Source organism: Montipora capricornis, chromosome 7 (assembly GCF_036669925.1).
Source record: "Montipora capricornis isolate CH-2021 chromosome 7, ASM3666992v2, whole genome shotgun sequence".
NCBI classification, from domain to species: Eukaryota; Metazoa; Cnidaria; class Anthozoa; order Scleractinia; family Acroporidae; genus Montipora; species Montipora capricornis.
In genome coordinates this window covers 26,980,536-26,998,893 of record NC_090889.1, presented here as the reverse complement: position 1 = coordinate 26,998,893, position 18,358 = coordinate 26,980,536, and the positions used below count along the sequence as shown (strand labels likewise).

General features: G+C 37.4%; 2 protein-coding genes across 5 annotated transcripts in view; one reads left to right on the top strand and one right to left on the bottom strand.

The window, feature by feature from the left end:
* Positions 1–9,403, top strand: part of LOC138056681 (early endosome antigen 1-like) — a 60,505-nt gene extending 51,102 nt beyond the window's left edge. For all 4 annotated transcript variants that reach the window (XR_011133513.1, XR_011133511.1, XR_011133512.1 and 1 more), the window contains 2 exons: positions 260–386; positions 9,267–9,403. The gene's annotated coding sequence lies outside the window, so the exon portion shown is untranslated. The remainder of the gene's footprint in view (positions 1–259; positions 387–9,266) is intronic.
* The window catches only part of LOC138056683 (uncharacterized), a 26,956-nt gene extending 8,711 nt beyond the window's left edge, over positions 1–18,245 (bottom strand). The window contains exons 1-12 of the mRNA XM_068902535.1: positions 17,157–18,245; positions 13,879–15,022; positions 12,325–12,404; positions 9,487–9,609; positions 9,248–9,393; positions 7,204–7,318; positions 5,859–6,089; positions 4,873–5,148; positions 4,066–4,254; positions 2,771–3,121; positions 1,686–1,806; positions 112–177 (exon numbers count right to left, since the gene is read on the bottom strand). Of these exons, the coding sequence (XP_068758636.1) occupies positions 112–177; positions 1,686–1,806; positions 2,771–3,121; positions 4,066–4,254; positions 4,873–5,148; positions 5,859–6,089; positions 7,204–7,318; positions 9,248–9,393; positions 9,487–9,609; positions 12,325–12,404; positions 13,879–15,022; positions 17,157–17,210 (2,896 nt within the window). The 5' untranslated portion in view covers positions 17,211–18,245. The remainder of the gene's footprint in view (positions 1–111; positions 178–1,685; positions 1,807–2,770; positions 3,122–4,065; positions 4,255–4,872; positions 5,149–5,858; positions 6,090–7,203; positions 7,319–9,247; positions 9,394–9,486; positions 9,610–12,324; positions 12,405–13,878; positions 15,023–17,156) is intronic.
* Between the last annotated feature and the right edge of the window lie 113 nt (positions 18,246–18,358).

The window sequence follows — 18,358 nt, the reverse complement described above, 5'->3', positions numbered from 1 at the left end:
AACTTTGCTTGGCTTTCCAATAAACTAAATTTTAAAAAGGACATAACTTGGCCATCCTTGTATGTTAAAGCAAGTTATGGGCACATTGTCTTATCACTTAAATATACTCACATGCGATATTAGCCAGCCAACTGATGGAGTCTCCTGGAATCTCCAGGTGCTCATCAACGTGCAAAGCTGTCAAATTCACAAAATAAAAACCAATCCAGTTATATTATGCATTTTATGAGGTATTGATTAATAATCCTCCTGCCTACAGAGACGCAATAACTATGAAACCGGCCTCAAGAGACTTGAAGAACATTGGCGCACAGCTCTAACGCGACTTGACGATTGTCAGCAAACTGGACTGCTATTGACTGACATGAGCAAAGTAATCTACGCAGGTATGCTCATGAAATAAGTGCTAACTTTCAGGGATTACAACCCAGACTCGATATTAATGCGCAATATGCTTCCCACTGTACAAATCGATTCGAGTTTTCTTTTTTGTAACATAACTAAGGGTGCGTTCGATTGACCTTATTCCGGAATAAGAATATACATGGAGTGATGATTTAAAACGGCATTTTGAAGCAACAAGGATAATAAAGATAAGTGTAACATTGCGCAGGTATTTGACAATTTTAATGTGAATCTCCGTACGAATAGGAATAACAACTTTATTTAAGTGTCAATGGATGTAGCGCTAGAGCACTAATTGGGAACACTAATGAAATTAACTCAATTCAAATCAAATATTGGTTTTTGCGGAGAGGGGAAAACCGAAGTACCCGGAGAAAAACCTCTCGGAGCAGAGACGAGAACCAACAAGCTCACACAAATGACGCCGAGACTGGGAATCGAACCCAGGCCACATTGGCGAGTGCTCTCACCACTGCACCACCCCTGTTCCCCTAAGGATTTCTAACTTCTATTCCCATATATTTAATTGGATCCAAACCTCACTTTTGATACTCATATTAAAAAAAAAAAAAGTTTCATCCTGTATGTCGAGCCTTGGTCGGATCAGCCGCGTCAAGCATGAGTTCAATCACGACCTGCTTTTAATAGTCATTAATGCCTTGGTATTCAGTACGCTGTTTTTCTGTTCATCTGTATGGTCTAACACATCAGGAAAGAATAGTGCCAAATTGCAATTGGTCCAAAACTTTGCTGCGCGCATCATCACAGGTACAAGGAAATTCGATCATATTACGCCAACTTTGAAAGAGTTGCGCTGGTTGCCTGTTAAACAACGTTTACACTTTCGCGACGCTGTTTTAATGTTTAAGTGTATGACTGGATGTGCGCCGCACTACCTTAGTAATCACTCCAAAACTCGTATTAAGGTTTCCCAAACACCAACCCGGAATTAACGGCTTCTGAATATTCCTTTGTATAGAACAACCACTGGACAGAAAACGTTTTATTCTCGAGCAGTGGATACAGGGAACAATCTTAGCCAAAACTTAAAAACTTTGGAGTCTGTGTCCTCTTTTAAATTTAATCTTAGATCAAGATTAATTAAAGACTTTTTTAAATAGTTGCTGATAAAGTACATATTTTATTTCTATCACTCATACAATCTTATGCGTTTTCTTTTAATTAAGACCTTTCATTTAGTTCACTTTTCCGACAAATGATCATCCTAACCATAAATTTTATGTATTTATTATGTCATATATTTCAACGTAATTCCTCACCTGCAGGTGGTATAAACCAGCAGTAGTTTGCATGATGGTTGACTTGAGAATTGTATTCACTGACAAGCTCGTATAGTGGCTTATGCTTTGGTCTGTTACAGCCGAAAATTGGCACAGTCACCTGAAAGGGATGAGAATACGGCCTCAACATTGAAGGCACGCCCCCTTTTTGCCAAATCGCCAATCTTCATCCATGTACTCTGGTAACGGAGTTTGAAAATAAACCATTTTCGAATTCTCACGGCTGGACTGGGTCTAGCATGAAATGGAGGCTAATGCGGGCAAATCTTTTCACAGAAATAGACCTTATTCACGATAGCCGCCATGTTGGATTTGCCTTTATCATGCAAATTAGCTACACACTTCTGAGGGGGCAAACATCGCAAGTTCGAGAGGTTACAAGGAACATCTTAGCCACACAGATGATTTGTTTTACGTTCATTGAATGCTTATCACCTAAGTAGTAAAATAGAATGTTACTTCGATGTTTTTTTTAGTGAAAAGTGAGCAGGTAACGAAGTAGAAAGTCGAAATGTCGGAGGTAATCAAAAGATATAAAATGATTAAAAAATGTACTTAAGTCTAAATTCAAAAATTTACTTTTAGCAATGTTAAGTCAATATTTCGACGAGCCGATTTTCCGCAATTTGCCTTTATTCCAATGTTTGCCCCCCAGCATAACACATGGCTAATTTACATGACAATTTGAAAACCAACATGGCGGCTATCGTGAATAAGGGCTATTGAATTTGCCCTCATTAGCCTCCATTTCATGCTAGATCCAGTCCAGCCGTGAGAATCCGAAAATGGTCTATTAACACCACAACAGACGAGCTTTCTTTCTACAAAATATTTCAAACATCACTTGCTTACTAACTTCTTGTTTTGCTTACTGAGTTTGTTACTTTTCAAAAGACATAAACCCATCATAATTTTTCATGAGGACTTTTCAGCTTTTAACGCTTAACGTAAAGCATGTAATTTCATTTAATTTAGATTTCAACAAAAAGTTAATTTATATCAAAAATTTGAGTGACAAGCTTTTATTTCCTGCAATGACTAGCCAGATGAATTCAATTTGTTACCTCTGGGCAAATCCCTTTGTAGTTCGTCAACAGCGTCTCAAAGACGTAAAAGTACTTTGCCAGTACAACCCACGTCATGATAAGGGCCTGCTTACTTCCATCTGTGATCTTGCATCGGCCAATCATATCTACGGTGGTGTCATCAGATGACATCCGCACAATGACCGGACCAATTTTTAGGATAACACCTGAGTTCCAGTATGTGCAGAGCTCGCAGGAGGGCTTCAGATTTGCGCATGCACCGATAAACAATGGCGTGACACTGTCAACTGTCACGCGATCACGAAACTTGTAACGCCAGCCGACTTGGATGTGTCCCTCTGTTTGTGACCTAGGCCAAAATTCTGTATCCTAAAGTAGATAATTCACAGGAGATCAAATTTGTTACTTATGAGCTGAAAGTGCTCTATTAATTGAGGAGAATGCAAATGAAAGTAAGGCACATCAAATTAATGCTGGTTTTTGTTGAAATGGGAATACTTGGAGAAAAATCCTCTCAGAGCAGAGTAGAGAACAAACAAACGCAACCCACATGTGACTAGGAGTCCTGCTTGATTCTAAAATACTCGTTCACGTATTTGCAGCCTCCTCTAAAGTTGCTCCCCAGTTTGAAATGGGGACGATATCTGTTTATAAACAATATTCACACGTGCCAATCACAGGAACAAAAAACCCTTTGTTTCGACAGCCAATGAGGCTCTGGTTGGCACATTAATAACAATAGGTGATGTCAATGATATCTTCGCAATTGGGTTCTAGAGATGCAGATAACAAGTTCATGAGAAATCTGTTGTGTCATCCAACATGGCGATGCCATGAGGTTACTTGCAAAACGATTGTGACTAGAATGGATACTCCAACATAAGGTGAGACACTTAGTTTTGTGTATAGAAAGAGCCAAACGAACTTCCTAAAGTTTTATTAAGTCTATGGTGTCACCCAACCAATTTAATCACTTGAGATCAGTGCTTCACCCAGCAGTTATTCTCTGCCTAAACAGAGTGTTGTTTATCTGCCCAAGCGGGTTAACACTGAGGTTGTCAGGTATTGCCACTTAACATCACCAAATGTTATACCTGTATATGTGTCACAAAGTGTCTTACCTTATTTTGGAGTATCCACTCTTGTCATAACCCTCACAAAACACATTTTTGACCATTGTGATGAAGATTATCATTGTCGATAAGAGTACAGACAACGCTGAACCACTTTTGATTTGTTAATTGGAACACATTTATGAATGCCCTCACAACCGAGCCAACCTTGCTAGACTTCAAGATGTTCACTATTCTTACCTCTGACTCTGTCAGCAGCTTTGAAAGAAGAGGAATGTAATATCTCTTGAATACTGAACAAGACTTGTACTGTGACATGATTAGCTCAACGTCATAATTTCCCTTTGGAGCACCTTCCACCAAAAAGCCAAGGCCTCTGAACAAACCAATCACACACTGTAACTCTTCCTCCTCCAAGAGTGCAGTGATCTAATTGTGAATGATTGAAATAAAACAGAAAGTTTGGTCTAGTATAGGTGATCAAGTTAAACTTTTTAAGCTGTTTGCCTCATTTTTCTTCTTTATTAAACCTCCCTTCTTCCAAATTCAAGCAACCAGGAAGAGGGTTGTCTCAGTGGGAAGAAAGACTTTCCTGGGTTTGATTCCCTATTCCAGAAAATTTGTCTGTTTTCTTTAAACCAGCCAATCTCGCTATCCACTACAGGGGTTAACAGGGGTTAACAGGGGTTAACTGAGATTAACATCAAGCAAGAGCTATTGATTACTACTGATGCAAAGCTTATAAAAGGATTTTCATGCGCATGCTCCAGGATCCTATTCTATTATGACACTGGCTAGATATGTCTACAGTGATTCCAAATTCAACTCTAACTTGCTTTGTAAACAGCCAATTGGTTGTCTCCTGCCAGTTGGTGTACTTAATCATGTTCTGTTTCATCTAAATGATCACTTACAGATTACAAAGTGGAGTACATGGACCTGTCAACTGGCCTAACCCTACAGACTGTAAAAGCAAAGTGCACTTTCACCTAAACATTTCATTCTAAACCAAAGCACTTACATTAGTCACATTTTTTCACATCTTACCTGGAAGCATAGAGGTATAACTGACTCGCGCACAAACCCTTTGCTGACAATATCATCAACAGCTGCTCTTAAAGTCCATTCATTAGGCCGTGCACCCGTTGGCCAGAACATCTCTAGTTTGCCTGCCTTGATGAACTGAGGGACATATTCTCGGGGATCTGTTTCACAAAGAATCCCTGCTATGCAATTAAGGAGAGCACTGGGATTCAAGCAAACAATCTTGGAGTAGCCTTGGGTTTGGTGATGTGATGGGACGTTGAATACTAAGATACAACCCTGAAAGAACAAATCAGTTTGAAACTCAGTTTGGAAGATGCCATGACACCCCTGCATTTGCTTTCTTTAAAGTCTGTCATTTTACAGGGGCCATGATATTTACTCCATCAACTGCCCTACCCAGAAATAACAAAGGCTCTTTTCTAGTTGCTCCAAAAATTTAAGTCCCCAGCTATAAAGAAACATGACCTCCGACATTCTTATTCTACAAAGAACATCTTTTCCCTCTCCTTTTGCCAATTGTCTTGTAAACTAATGAACTCAACAACTTAGAAAACGAAGATGTGAATGTTTTAGGGTTAGGGTTAGGGTTAGGGTGCAGGGATGGCGCAGTGGTGAGAGCACTTGCCTCCCACCAATGTGGCCCGGGTTCAATTCCCAGATTCGGCGTCATATGTGGGTTGAGTTTGTTGGTTCTCTACTCTGCAACGAGAGGTTTTTCCCCGGGTACTCCGGTTTTCCCCTCTCCTCAATACCAAAAGTTTATTTGATTTGCGTTAACTTGTTAATTTGAATTTACAGTGTCCCGATTAGTGCTCTACAGCGCCAGAAGATTAGACACTTAAATAAAGTTCCTTTCCTTTTCCTTTCCTTTAGCTACCTACAAGTACCTTCTTCAAAGCCCCCTCCCTATCAACATTTCTGCAATGTAAAGGCAAAAAAGTAAACCTTGGAATACAACACTGTCCCTCCAGTAAAGCTTTTCACACCTTGCTCTCCAATAAAGTAGTTGCTTTTTGCAGACTCTCATCTGTCATTCCCACATTTGAGGCGATCTGCAGAAAGTGATCCCAAGAAAGCAGCATAGTGTTGCTTTCTCTTAATTGCAGAATCTCACTGTAGAGATACACAATGCTTGGGCTTATTTCTTCAGCTAAGTGGGGGAATAATGTGGTGTCCATAAGCATTTCAGTGACATGGTGCTGCAGTTCTGACATGCCCTGAAAAATCAGTAAAGTTGTTTAGTAAAGGTGTTCTGTTATGGACTACTGGTAGCAAGTATCTTGATAAAGGAAAGGTGTTTGGATGGTAAAGTTTTTTTTTCTGGTAGCCTTTGAATGGCAGGTGACATGTTGAGTGAGAATAACGGGATACATGTGATAACAGACTGGATGGGTTTCCTTTGACATCAAGTGAAGTTGCAACAAACCATGATTTTTGCCATCTTGTACAATACATCATTGATTAATGATGCTTAATAGATAAAATAAAGGAAATGAAAGTACATGTACATCATGAAAAGCAAACATGAGGTCAACCCCATAACGTTTCCAAAAATAACAAAAACAACAATCTAATAAAACAAATGGATAAATTATTACCCATCACAGCGTTCGTGCTACTCCTTGAAAAGCCCTGGAATTTAATTTTGGACTCCAAGGGCGCTTGAAAAGCCCTTGAAAAAAAAGGATTTTGTGGGAAACTGCTTGAAAACTCCTTGAAGTTTTGCTTGTGTGAAAATTGTTGAGATTGCATCACGCTAAGTTAAAGAAACATTTAAAAAATTGAGCCCAAATTTGACTATTGGGGTAAGATTAAATGCAAAATTTAAATGCCTGTGTGTGCACTTAACTCACAGGACGTGGGAAAGAATAATAAAGGTAGGTCTTTTCAGCAAAGAAAACACTATGTATGGCAAAGAAATCTTACAAACATCCCTTGAAAATGCAATTTCTGGTTCTTGAATACTCCTGGAATTTTGTAAACAAAATCCAGCACGAACCCTGTATCAGTATATACATATTTAGAAATTGTGAAAAGATGTAAATCTTGTTTCAAAAAGTTTAAAAGTTTCTGCTTAAACTATGTGCTGCGGGAGTTTGTTCCAGTCCTGCATTTTACAATGGAGATGCACATTTAGGGCTTCTCTTTCTCTAGGGTGATCCAATTCAAAATTTTGAGATGGTCTTCAGACTCCATTTCTCCCTGTCATTGTCCAAGCACAAGGCATGATTCTCTCCTCTGGACTTTTTCAAGTGCCAGAATATCTTAGACGATCATAATCATTTTGGTTACCCAGGAGTTTTAAAAAAATGATGTTAAGAAAATTCTCACCATTCCTTTTAAAGTACTGACAAAAAACACTTGTTCTGGTACTTTGGGCCAACTTTGAAGAAGAATCTCCAGCTTGTTTATTCTTGATTCAATGCATTTGTCTTTCCTTAGATCCCTGTTCGATAAAGATGAAAAAATTGTTCCAATGGCGTCACTAGTTTCAAATTTCAGTTTCAAAAATAAAATCCTGGATTAGTTAAAGATTTTTCCCTTTTTTTTTGGGGGGGGGGGGGGAGGGGAGGGGAGGGGAGGGGAGGAGTGGTTTAAAGAGGGCTGGTTGGTGATGAAGGTATTTGTTCAATATAACTGCCTGCACTCGGTTTTGAACTGGGACGTGTAAAACACTGACTTTTTAAGTCTTTGTTTAATAATAAAAAGTGCCTATGGAGTGATCAGTCAAAGAGGCATTATTAAAGGGGCTAGGTCATGCAATTTTAGGCAATTTCAGCACTGATCGAATGGTCATAGAATTAACTAAAATATCAAAATAACTGTTGAAAACTATAGAAGAACTCTAACAAAACACAGGGAAGCCAAGAAGGGACATGGATGGACAAAACTGGAGAGGATTGAAATGGATTGAATTTGGGTAAATTTGAAAAGAGTCGGCCCACCTTTTTTCAAATTTATATCAGTCTATATAAAAATGTCATTTACACAGCTGGAAAATCATTCTCAGTTGTTATGTGGCTGTGATTTTGCAAATGAAAGACTCTTGCTCTGCCAATTTGACGTTCACAGCTCATAATTAACAAAATTAAACAAAATTACCTAAAATAGCGTGACCTAGCCCCTTTAAACAACGAAACACCGAAATGAAGCACCAAAACACCATATATGACCCCAAGATACATTGAATACTAACCGAGAAAGGCTGGATTTGAGATTAAACATTGTTTTTGGCCTAATTAGGCCTAAAAAGTTATTGCTCCTGAATCCTAATCTTAATCTCAATGAATTAGGAGCAAAAATGTTTTACGCCTAATTAGGCCTACAACGATATTTAAACTCAAATCCCACCTTTGTCGGTTAGTATTCAATGTATGGTGGGGTCATACATGGTGTTTTAGTGTTCTTTTCACTGTTTCGTTGTTTCGTGGTTTAGTAATGCTTCAGTCAAAGATACTGAAAATCAAGGGGAAACAATAATATTTCTGTAATACAATTTACTTTTATGGTTATACTAATGGGAAACTCATTGTCCACCTTGCATTGCATGCTTGAATGCAAGAAGGACAATAGAATGAATTATAGTGCTATGATTTTAATATTACTTTATTGTAGTTTTCATAATGAATTCTTAGATCCGTGTGGCCGTTTACAATGGTGAGCCACAGGCTCTTTATTGTAAATCCCACAGAGATTTCCCACCTACATATCTGTCTTTTCAAACTTATGTGTATGAGAAAAGGTTAATGACCATTCTGTAATTTATTAGAGTAACATTTGAACAATAACGATTAGGATGTACTGAGGTCTGCAGTTCAAGGGCCACACTGGAGACTAAGGGCACATGTTTTTCTTACACGCTCTGACCAAGGCTCCTGGATAACTTGTTTATTTTTAAACGAACTGATTTATATGAAATGCATCACATATTACACTTCGGGTATGAAAGCAAATGAAACCATGTTGCGTCGCAGTTATGAGCGCAATTTTTAGTTTATTTCTTTTTTTCTTTCTTTCACAACAATAGTGAATCTGTCCGTATAAAATGCAGACTGCAGACGGGGTCTAAAATGCAGACTACAGTACAAAACAGGCCTAGGCCCTAGTCTGCAGTTTGTATTTTATACTGAAGAGGAATCATGATCATAATAATTATTATTATTCACTATTCGGTCCCTTTTGTACACTTAATACGTAATGTAAATAGTTCCTGTTTGAGCACTTTAAGAACACAAAACAAATAAATAATTTTAAATTAAAGTCAAAACCACCAAAGAGCATGCAGGTGCTTAAAGGTGTGCAGAACAGATGTTGTTGTAAAGAGCTGAGGAAACTCAAGAGGACACTCAAATCAACAATTGATTTTTAATCCCACCTTAATGAATCTATTTCAGCCTGTACTTCACATCTTTGATTTACATCAGCCTCATTAACCACATGAAGAATATCATCACTCAGAGTCTTGCGATCCTCTGTGCTGTCTGCATGTGTTCCTACAAGGATTATGGGAGAGGCAGGTGTCTGGAAAACAAACAGGAAAGCTGTGGACATGAAGCTGATCATTCAAGACCCTATTTTTTTCCCTTACTGAAAAGTTAAGTTCATTATTATTACCTTTGATCGCATGAGAACTATCCATTGCAAAATTGACTCTGTCTTTAAAGGATCATGCACATCAAACACAATAGCATATAGAGACTGCTCACACAAAAACAGAGGGTGAACACCTTGAAGACACTGCAGCATAAGAATAAATGCAACATTTATAACAAACGAACAAACAAACAACTTTGAGCTACAAAATAAAAAGTTTTGTATACCATACATATGATGATTGTTATAAACAATCGTTGATTAAAAGCATTATGCAAGATAATGCTGAAAGATGTGAATCACATGACTGGCTCAGTGCTATTAGGAATAATAATTACAAGCCAATGAAACAAAACCCCTTTTTAATGGACGTGAACCACATAATTAATATTATTCATCCCTGCTGCTGAATAGTGATCCAAATAAGAGATGGATCTCTGGTGGTTATTCATACGTTGTTGTTTGTCCATTGTAGGCGATTAACACCACAAACTTGTCATTTTCATTTTTTTCGCTACAGTGACGATGGGCATGTAGATGGCTGATAAGGCCAATCTGCGTCTGGAACAATCTAGAACAGTGTGGGCGTGGAATACATGTAGCGGCAGCTGACAGAGGAATGACAGCTCTTGATTTCCTTGTTAATCTGCATTGTTGCGCAGCAGCCACCCTGTTTATTCATAAATTCCCTACATACATATCACTTTGTACAGTCATACAATAGGAAATAAAGAGATAAAGATTTAGTATAATTATACAAGTATAGATTGAACTAAAAATGATATGATTTGATAATATTCCTGACAGTATGTTCAGGGCGGGAAAAAAAATTTGAAATCCAGTGGGCCAGTACATTTCAGTTTTCAGTTGCCCCCACTAAAATATCACTTGCCCAATTCTTGGGTTGCACATGATGTCATAAAAAATAACACACAAAGCTAAAGAGCCTTTTGAGTTTTTATCTTGATCAGTTACAAGAGCTTTTAAAAATATATCTGTTTGCCTGTTTTCAGCTTTGTATCGTGCTTCGTTTCTAAAATAGAGCAGTTTGAATTTCAGAGTTTTTCACAGTGCGTGACATATTGATGGCTTTCGAAAACAATTGCCAGTTGCATAAAAACATTGATTCCCCTCGTGTTTTTGTGGTCTAAGCAGCCAATATACTAGGAGAAGTATCATACAAATGTTTGCTAGTTAATTCATTTTACAGCAGAAAGTGTTAAAGACAGCCTTGTTTGTGGAACAAACTACCTATGGACATCAAGTGTAGTCCTAGTATTGCAATTTTTAAGCGGAAACTCAAGACACATCTTTTTAAATTAGCATATTATTAATTTTTTATGTTATTTATATTCTTATATTTAGGTGTTAATTAGATATGTATAACAGGTTTTAGACTTTTTGAACGGATGTATGTATAATAGGTTTTAAATTTCTTTTTTTAACTGATGTATGTAAAGCGCATTTGGGCAATTTGGAGAGTGCACTATATAAATAATAAAGTATTATTATTATTATTAAACTAAATTCCAGATGTTTCTGCAGGTTTCCGGCCAACATGTTGGTGTACTTCAGCAGTACACCAATATGGCGTCTCCATACTAAACTCTACAAATTTGAGTGGTATATTTTGCCGAATAATTCAAGTACGGAATATCGCACTGCCCTGAGACTCAGACCCGTTGTTACATGGTAAGCGATTTATGTTTTCACTTGATTGACGTGCAACCCAAGAATAGGTGCGCAATGTTCGTGTTTTACTGAAAAGTATCATTAACAAGATGGCTGAGGCAAATTTCACTAATGCCCACTGGACCACCAAAATGCAAAATTTATTTGCCCCAGGCAATCAAATCTGGGGGTTTTCCTGCCCTGATGTTATGCCAGATGCAGTTCTGAGTTCACCAGTTAATTAATTAGTGTTTTAAAATTTTGCAGCAGTGAGTCTGAGGCAACGTTTGCCATAGCTTGTAGTGTCTACATGTATATGTGGTTGTTGCAGCTAATAATCATGCCTCTTAATCCGTATATGTTACAGTAAGTCTCACTGTAACTAATAAGATACGTAATTATGTACATGTATGCAGGCATTGCACCATAAAGTGATTTATAGACCACTGCGACCATGTCCTGAATTCTTCTTAATTGTTTATAAACTTGCCACGTCTAATATTCTGTCATTTGGAGTAATCCAAAATAATGGTCAACATGAATTTTTCACCAATTCCTAAAACTAAAATAGAGTTTCTTCAGCTGCCAAAGGCGCTACTTTTCTGTCATAGACGGGAATAATGAAATTTCCAACACCAAGTAGGTCTAAAACACTAGTTCAGTGAAGATTATGGGCAACGTTTTTGGCTAGAACTATGTGTGCAACTTGTTTGACCATTTTTGTTCTTTTCACATTTTGACTTCCTCTGTAATCTATTAACGGATGCATGGCAACATGGCATCTAATTGTTTATATAATAAAGAAATATTAAAAGTTGAGAGAATCAATCCAAATGTGTGCATTATTAAGCTTATTATACAATAAGGAACAGATATTGCAGATTGGGGACGAGGAATGTGGGTTGAAACTTGATAAAACAAACTTGCAAATTGTTACAGCTACAAATAACTAAGTTGACAAACTGCTAGGAAGTGATTGATTTAATGTTGACTTTTGCATTAACTTTCAAGAAAATGAGAAACCTGGCTAACCGAAATCCTGGCATCTATACAACAATAAGTTACAGCCCATGCAAAAAACGTACATGTAAGAAATAATTATAAGCATAACAGGAAAAAGATATGGATTAAAGGTGTTGATGAGGTTTGCATCTCAACCTCAAACCTTAACCTTACAGTTTCACTTACAGATCTTCCTCCACAGTCCCACATCTCAACAATAAGTGATAACATCTTCTCATTAACATCTGTGCCAAGGTCTACAGACTCTAAACATAAGGTTCAAAATTAATGTTTGCCTCTGTGCAAACAAGAAAGTGTCAATCTATAGTTTAGTATTACTAAGGGAGCATAAAAGAAATGTCAAAACCTCCCATTTAGGATACTTGTAATTATTGGCAAGCTGTGTGTATAACTTGCTTTTGACTACACATACTTAATATTTGATTGTACTCAGCTCAGGGTTTGAGAAAATAATTAAGTGACAAAATTGAGACCTTTAGTACACTTTTGCTCTAATTTTCCTTGAGATTGCAAAAATTAATACATGTACTAGTCTTGTGAAACTGCAGTACCAAATGTTTGACAAAATCAAAGCATGCACGAAACTTATGCAAGTCAATATGGTATGTGTGTATTTTTCTCTACAAATTAACCTAAAGCCAAAGCTCATTAAAATAAAACCTTGCATTCTGCAGTGAGTGCAATCACACTAATGGTTGGACTTGACAAGAGTGACTATATATACTGACAGATGACAATCTAATTTACAATGTAACAAACAAGAACAAAGCATATTACAGTAGTATAGACTAAAACAGTGGATAGCGTCGAAGGTGCGCTCTGATTGGCTACTCCAACTCTGAATTATCCTTTACTATTCACCTAAAAGCAACTCGCGCAGGATTTGCACCAGCAAATATTGCAATCGTTGCATGAAGAAATTATCTCACTGTTTTAGTATAATACTAAAACAACCATTCACCTCAATGTCAGTGACCAGTGGATCTTTACCTCGCTGCTTTGCAGCTCGGGAAACATCCACCACTAGCCATCTCCACTTTGGTAAATAGTTGTTAACCATTAATTTGATTAGTCCTCAAAGGGATGGATTGAGAAAAAGAAGTAACTTAGTTATTGCATCGTATTAAGCAAACTTATTATATACTCAAAACAATGTGGCATTTCTGATTGGTCAATGACAAATGCATAAATAGGTTATAGTGTGCAATACAAAAGTTGCTATGGAAACAGCAATGGAGTGATTTTGTGGAGAATAGAACTAAAAAATTGCATGAACTTGCTTGTGTATTTTGTGATTTATGGTCACTCATGATGTTTTGAAAGTTCTCCAATTTTGAAAACTTTCAAAACATAACTTGTGCCTTTAAATCACGAAATGCACTTGTGAGCCTTGTAGCTCTAAACTCCTGTGTTACATTCTTTATGATATACACATATTCATAAATAAGTGAAACCAACATTCATGATTTTAAAGTTTAGCAATGGTGAACTGGGTTTAACATTACTACCATAAGTATGATAAACATTATTTTAACATACAAAGAATAAAGAGAACTGGCATTTCTATGGTTAAGACACCTTTAGTGAAAAGTTCTTTTGGCCAGGGGGAGGAGAAGGATAATGAATATTTTCTGCAACAATGCAATAATGCAAAGAAAACTATGAACAGGGTGATACTTCCTCTCAAATGAACAAGAACAAAAAAAATGCAATACAAACCTTTTCCACTCTGAAAGGGTTTCCAAGATGTAACATGCACACCTTCTGTGGAAGTATCGGGAAATGACTGTGTCATTGCGGAAAGACTTGCCATTAAACTTGTTTTCCCACTGCCTTGATTTCCAAGAAATGTCAAACGGCACAATGGCTGCAGATGACATTTCTTCAAAAATTCACGACAGGACTCTAGACTTTGAATTGCCAGGTTAAGTGGAGGACATTTTAGAGCAGTGCAACCTTCCACCTTTAGTTCCTTGAGTGATAAATTATTTAATAAGGAAAAAGGTATGTGTTTAATTGCACACTGTGACATGTTGATAAACGTTAAATGATGACATTTTGACAGCAGAGCATCTAAAGATTTTTCAGTCAATCTGAGACACCATTCAAGTTGAACAATTCTTAAAGAAGTACAGTTTGTCGAAAGTGCAACAATTGAAGCATCTGAAATGTCTTGACACCCAGATAGGTTAACACTTTCAAGCAACTTGCATTTAGAACAAAACAGCTGTATGCCTTTATCAGTCAATTTACAATGAGAAAAAGAAACATCTTGTAAATTTGAACAAATATCACCAATTCCTCCAACAATGTCATCATTCACTGCAGAAAGTTCACTGACATCCAGTGACGTAAGATGTGACCCAAGATGAGCTAAAAACTGTGTCAAACCATTTGGCGTGATACTCTCAAATCCACAAAGTGCAAAGTGTTCCACTTCCAAATCTGTTCTTTGAAGAAATGATGCAAAAATGTCATCACTCAAAACCCAGCTTTTGTCATTATCTTGGTTGTCACTGCTGGTGTCGTTATCATGATTCTCACTGTTTTTATCAAATGATTCATCCAACTCAGATGACACGATTGTAACACGTCTTAGAGTAACACAGTTTTCCACAAAATAAGAAATACCCACTGATGACAGATTTCCACATGTCCCCGAGAAAGAAACACTTGTCAACTGTGGGCAATGCTGTGACATCTTACAGGCACATCCATCATCGAAGGAATGACAGTTGTGAATGGATAGTGAATCAAGACCAGGGTTTACATGTTCCACAATGGACTGAAGATCTTCTGAGGAGATGGTACTGATGTGCTTGAATACAAGTTCATTGATTGCTTGGTTGCCTTGAACAGTTTGCTGCAATGAACAGGAACTGTATTGAAAACTATGTTACCAGTAATCCAATCAGCATATTACAAGATGCTTTGGAAGTTTAATTTATTAGGATTAAAGTAGATTCAATCAGTTGATTAAGTAAACCAAAGTTTAAGATTAGACAAACATCGTGGATATACAAACATCCACAGTTTTTCAGTGATTATATATAATTACTTGGTTCATGTCAGCAAGGTTTTTTTTTGTCTTCATCAGCAAAGCCTACAATGTAGGAGTAAAATGCATCAGAACTAATGTTGAGATTTTGCAAATATTGCAAATTCTTGTCAACCATGAAAATATTAATCTTTCTCATTGTTTTATGCAGACTTTTGGCTTGCTCATCAGTAAAACCTCCTTCTGACAGCCACATAGAAAAAGAAAGAAACCACAGGACCAGAGAAAGACATGACTCTTGAAACGGTTTTAGGAGCTGGGGTATGGTTGTTAGGGTTAGGGTTAAGGCATTGAGCTTAATATGATGAAATTGAGCTTAATATGATGCAATGAGGCAAATATAAACTTTGGCAGAAGAAAAACAAACATTTAATTTAATGGACAATGTAATTACATGTATGAATCAGTGTGCAAAGAAATGCTTGCCGGGTTGTCCTAAAATCCGGAATCCGGAATCCAGAATCACAGTTCATTGTTTTACCAATACAGAGAGTAAATACTATAAAACATTCATAAAAGCTAACCTCAGGCCTAATTAGGCCTAAACAAACGTTTTTAGGCCTAAGGTAAGCTTTTATGAATGTTAAATATAGTTTTTACTCTCTGTATTGGTAAAACAATGACCTGTGATTCTGGATTCCGAATTCTGGTTTTTAGTACAACCCACGCTTGCCCAATAGCCTGGGGCTAGTGGATAATAGCGGGTAAATGAAGTTTTTGGGGAAATGTTTTGAGGAAATTACTATTGTGCTTACAAGGATTTCTCTTGGGCTAGTGAAAATGACAGTCAGTCTAGTACATCCTGGCTACAGCTTGCTCAAAGGGCAAACTGAAAAAATGAATCTAATTACATTGCACCCTGAAGAATCCGTTAAGATTGACATTCTTTTGCATGAGTGGTTCTGAAACTCATCTAAAATATGACATGATTACAATTATATTTCATTGCATCTGAAAGCAAATAGAGTTTGCTTACTTTGTAAAATATTTTGTGTAAGCAAGCCCGATAAACAACAAACTTAACAGTGAGAATCTTGCTCGGAAAGAAAAGGCAACGAGTGGCAATTTTTCACAAGACACGCAAAGGAAATTTTTTTCATTCGAGTCTTAGATTTGATTTTTCATTATTTATGCCCCGAATGTCAGATGACTGGAAACATAAATGTATAGCACGGATGTTGGGGCGACGGGGTATAAACATTTCGCGCCTCAGAAAAACAAGCGATGAATTGTTTTCGACAAAGACTAAAAAAACCAACTGAAAGTTTGCTTTGTTAACTCTTGCAGGGTAAACCCTCTAACATTGATCGGCGTGATTTCTTAATTTTTGGCGTCCTCGCTTTGTCATGAACAGGGGTATTTTTTGTCGCATTTCATTCGTAAATATTTCATGAAGCAAAATTTAAGATAGCCATACCCTTCAAACAAAATTCCAAGAAACATCCTCGTTTTCTAAGCCAACCTGCTCCACGTAGATAACTTTAGAGAGAACATTTGAATGTCGACAAACAAGAATCGATGTTGTAAACGTTTCAGATCATTTACGATGACCTTTTGGCAGTTAACGTTTTTCGTACACATTCTCTTTGAGATACAAGCTTCTTTTAATAGCTTTTAATAGCCTTACAAATAGCTCTTATTGGTGGCAAAATGGGGGAAGCTGTTTGGATAATTAACGGGTGATAAATTCGAGGTAAAGCACAGCGCTGCATACTTATATTTCAAATGAAGGCGACCTTGTTGACAATGCACTTCCTGTAAAGTTGCACAAGGTTACGCTTAAATCGCAAGATTAAAAGAGACTCGTAATCCCATGTGCCTTGTTATAACTAGCTTTGAAATTGGAATTTCCAAGTGATATTTAACAAAATTATCGTCGATCCTGGGAGAAGATTGTAAACGAAGTTATGAAAAATAGTTTAATTTCGAAGCAACAAACCTTTATGTATTCTGCAGTTGCATCTGGTTGGAACACAACAATGTTGGATGCCATGAACACACTAATTCCACAGAAATACCCTCGAAATAATGAAAAATCTATTAGCAAAGAGTGATCGCAGATACATCGCGAAAAGTCGTAATTTGCAAGGAACGAGCCAGGTTTCCATAGAATCGAAGCTCAAGACACAGCTGGCTTCTGTGTAACCATGCGCAGTGATCCATTCTGGAACCATGGTGACAAAGACTGCTGGTGACAAAAAAAGTACAGGACCATGGGAGAGGGTGTTGGGATATTTCTTCCTCGAACGGAACGAGGTTTTTCGCGCGCTTTTTGCAGTTAGAGCTTTTTTCAGTGAAAGTGGTTTCAAGGTATATTTCTACTCTTTGTTACAAAAGTATGACTGACTGTCCTCGTAGAATGAGAAGTCGAAGAACATCACAATATTGGTGGGAAATGATATTTCATGTGAAATATGAATTACCTAACAAGGTTCATAACAACTAAAATAAGTTCTTCCACAAATCCCACAAATTGTAACAGACCCGAGAGAGTTGAGCTCAAGCACCTCCTTAACTTTGTTGTTAAGGCCATTCCACATAGCAGCAAGCCCTCTTCAAAGGCATATATTTTGTGGGGGTTTTCTTGAAAAGAGCACATGTACGAATTGTTTTGGTGGAGGACACCCAAGAAGGGTTTAAGTAACCTCAGTTGTATTTCTATATCCCTGACGATCGTCGCTATGGGATGCCTCACCTTTCACTCTTTATAAGAACGAGGTAAGCAGTACCCTGAGGTTTTTTTGTTATTTGTTCGTATTTTAAGCAGATGAAAACTTAGCCATTGTTTGAACATGGCCATGAAACCAAGTAGCCCCGTAGCTGCAATCTTTTTTGGAAGTGTTTTGGAGTGGCCGGGCATCCTGCAGTTAAACCAGACGACCTTTCAGTTGTAATTAAGGGTGCGTTCGATTGACCGTAATCCGGAATAGGAATACGTGGAATATAAGTTAGAAACGGCCTTCGTTTTTGCGGAGATTCACATTAAAATTGTCAAACATCTGCTAAAATGCTATTTTAAACATATTTTTATTATCCTTGCTGCTTCGAAACGCACCAAACATACCGCTTTTATCATCACTCCACGTATTCTTATTCGGGAATAGGGTCAATCGAACGCGCCCTAAAATTATGAGAATAGCA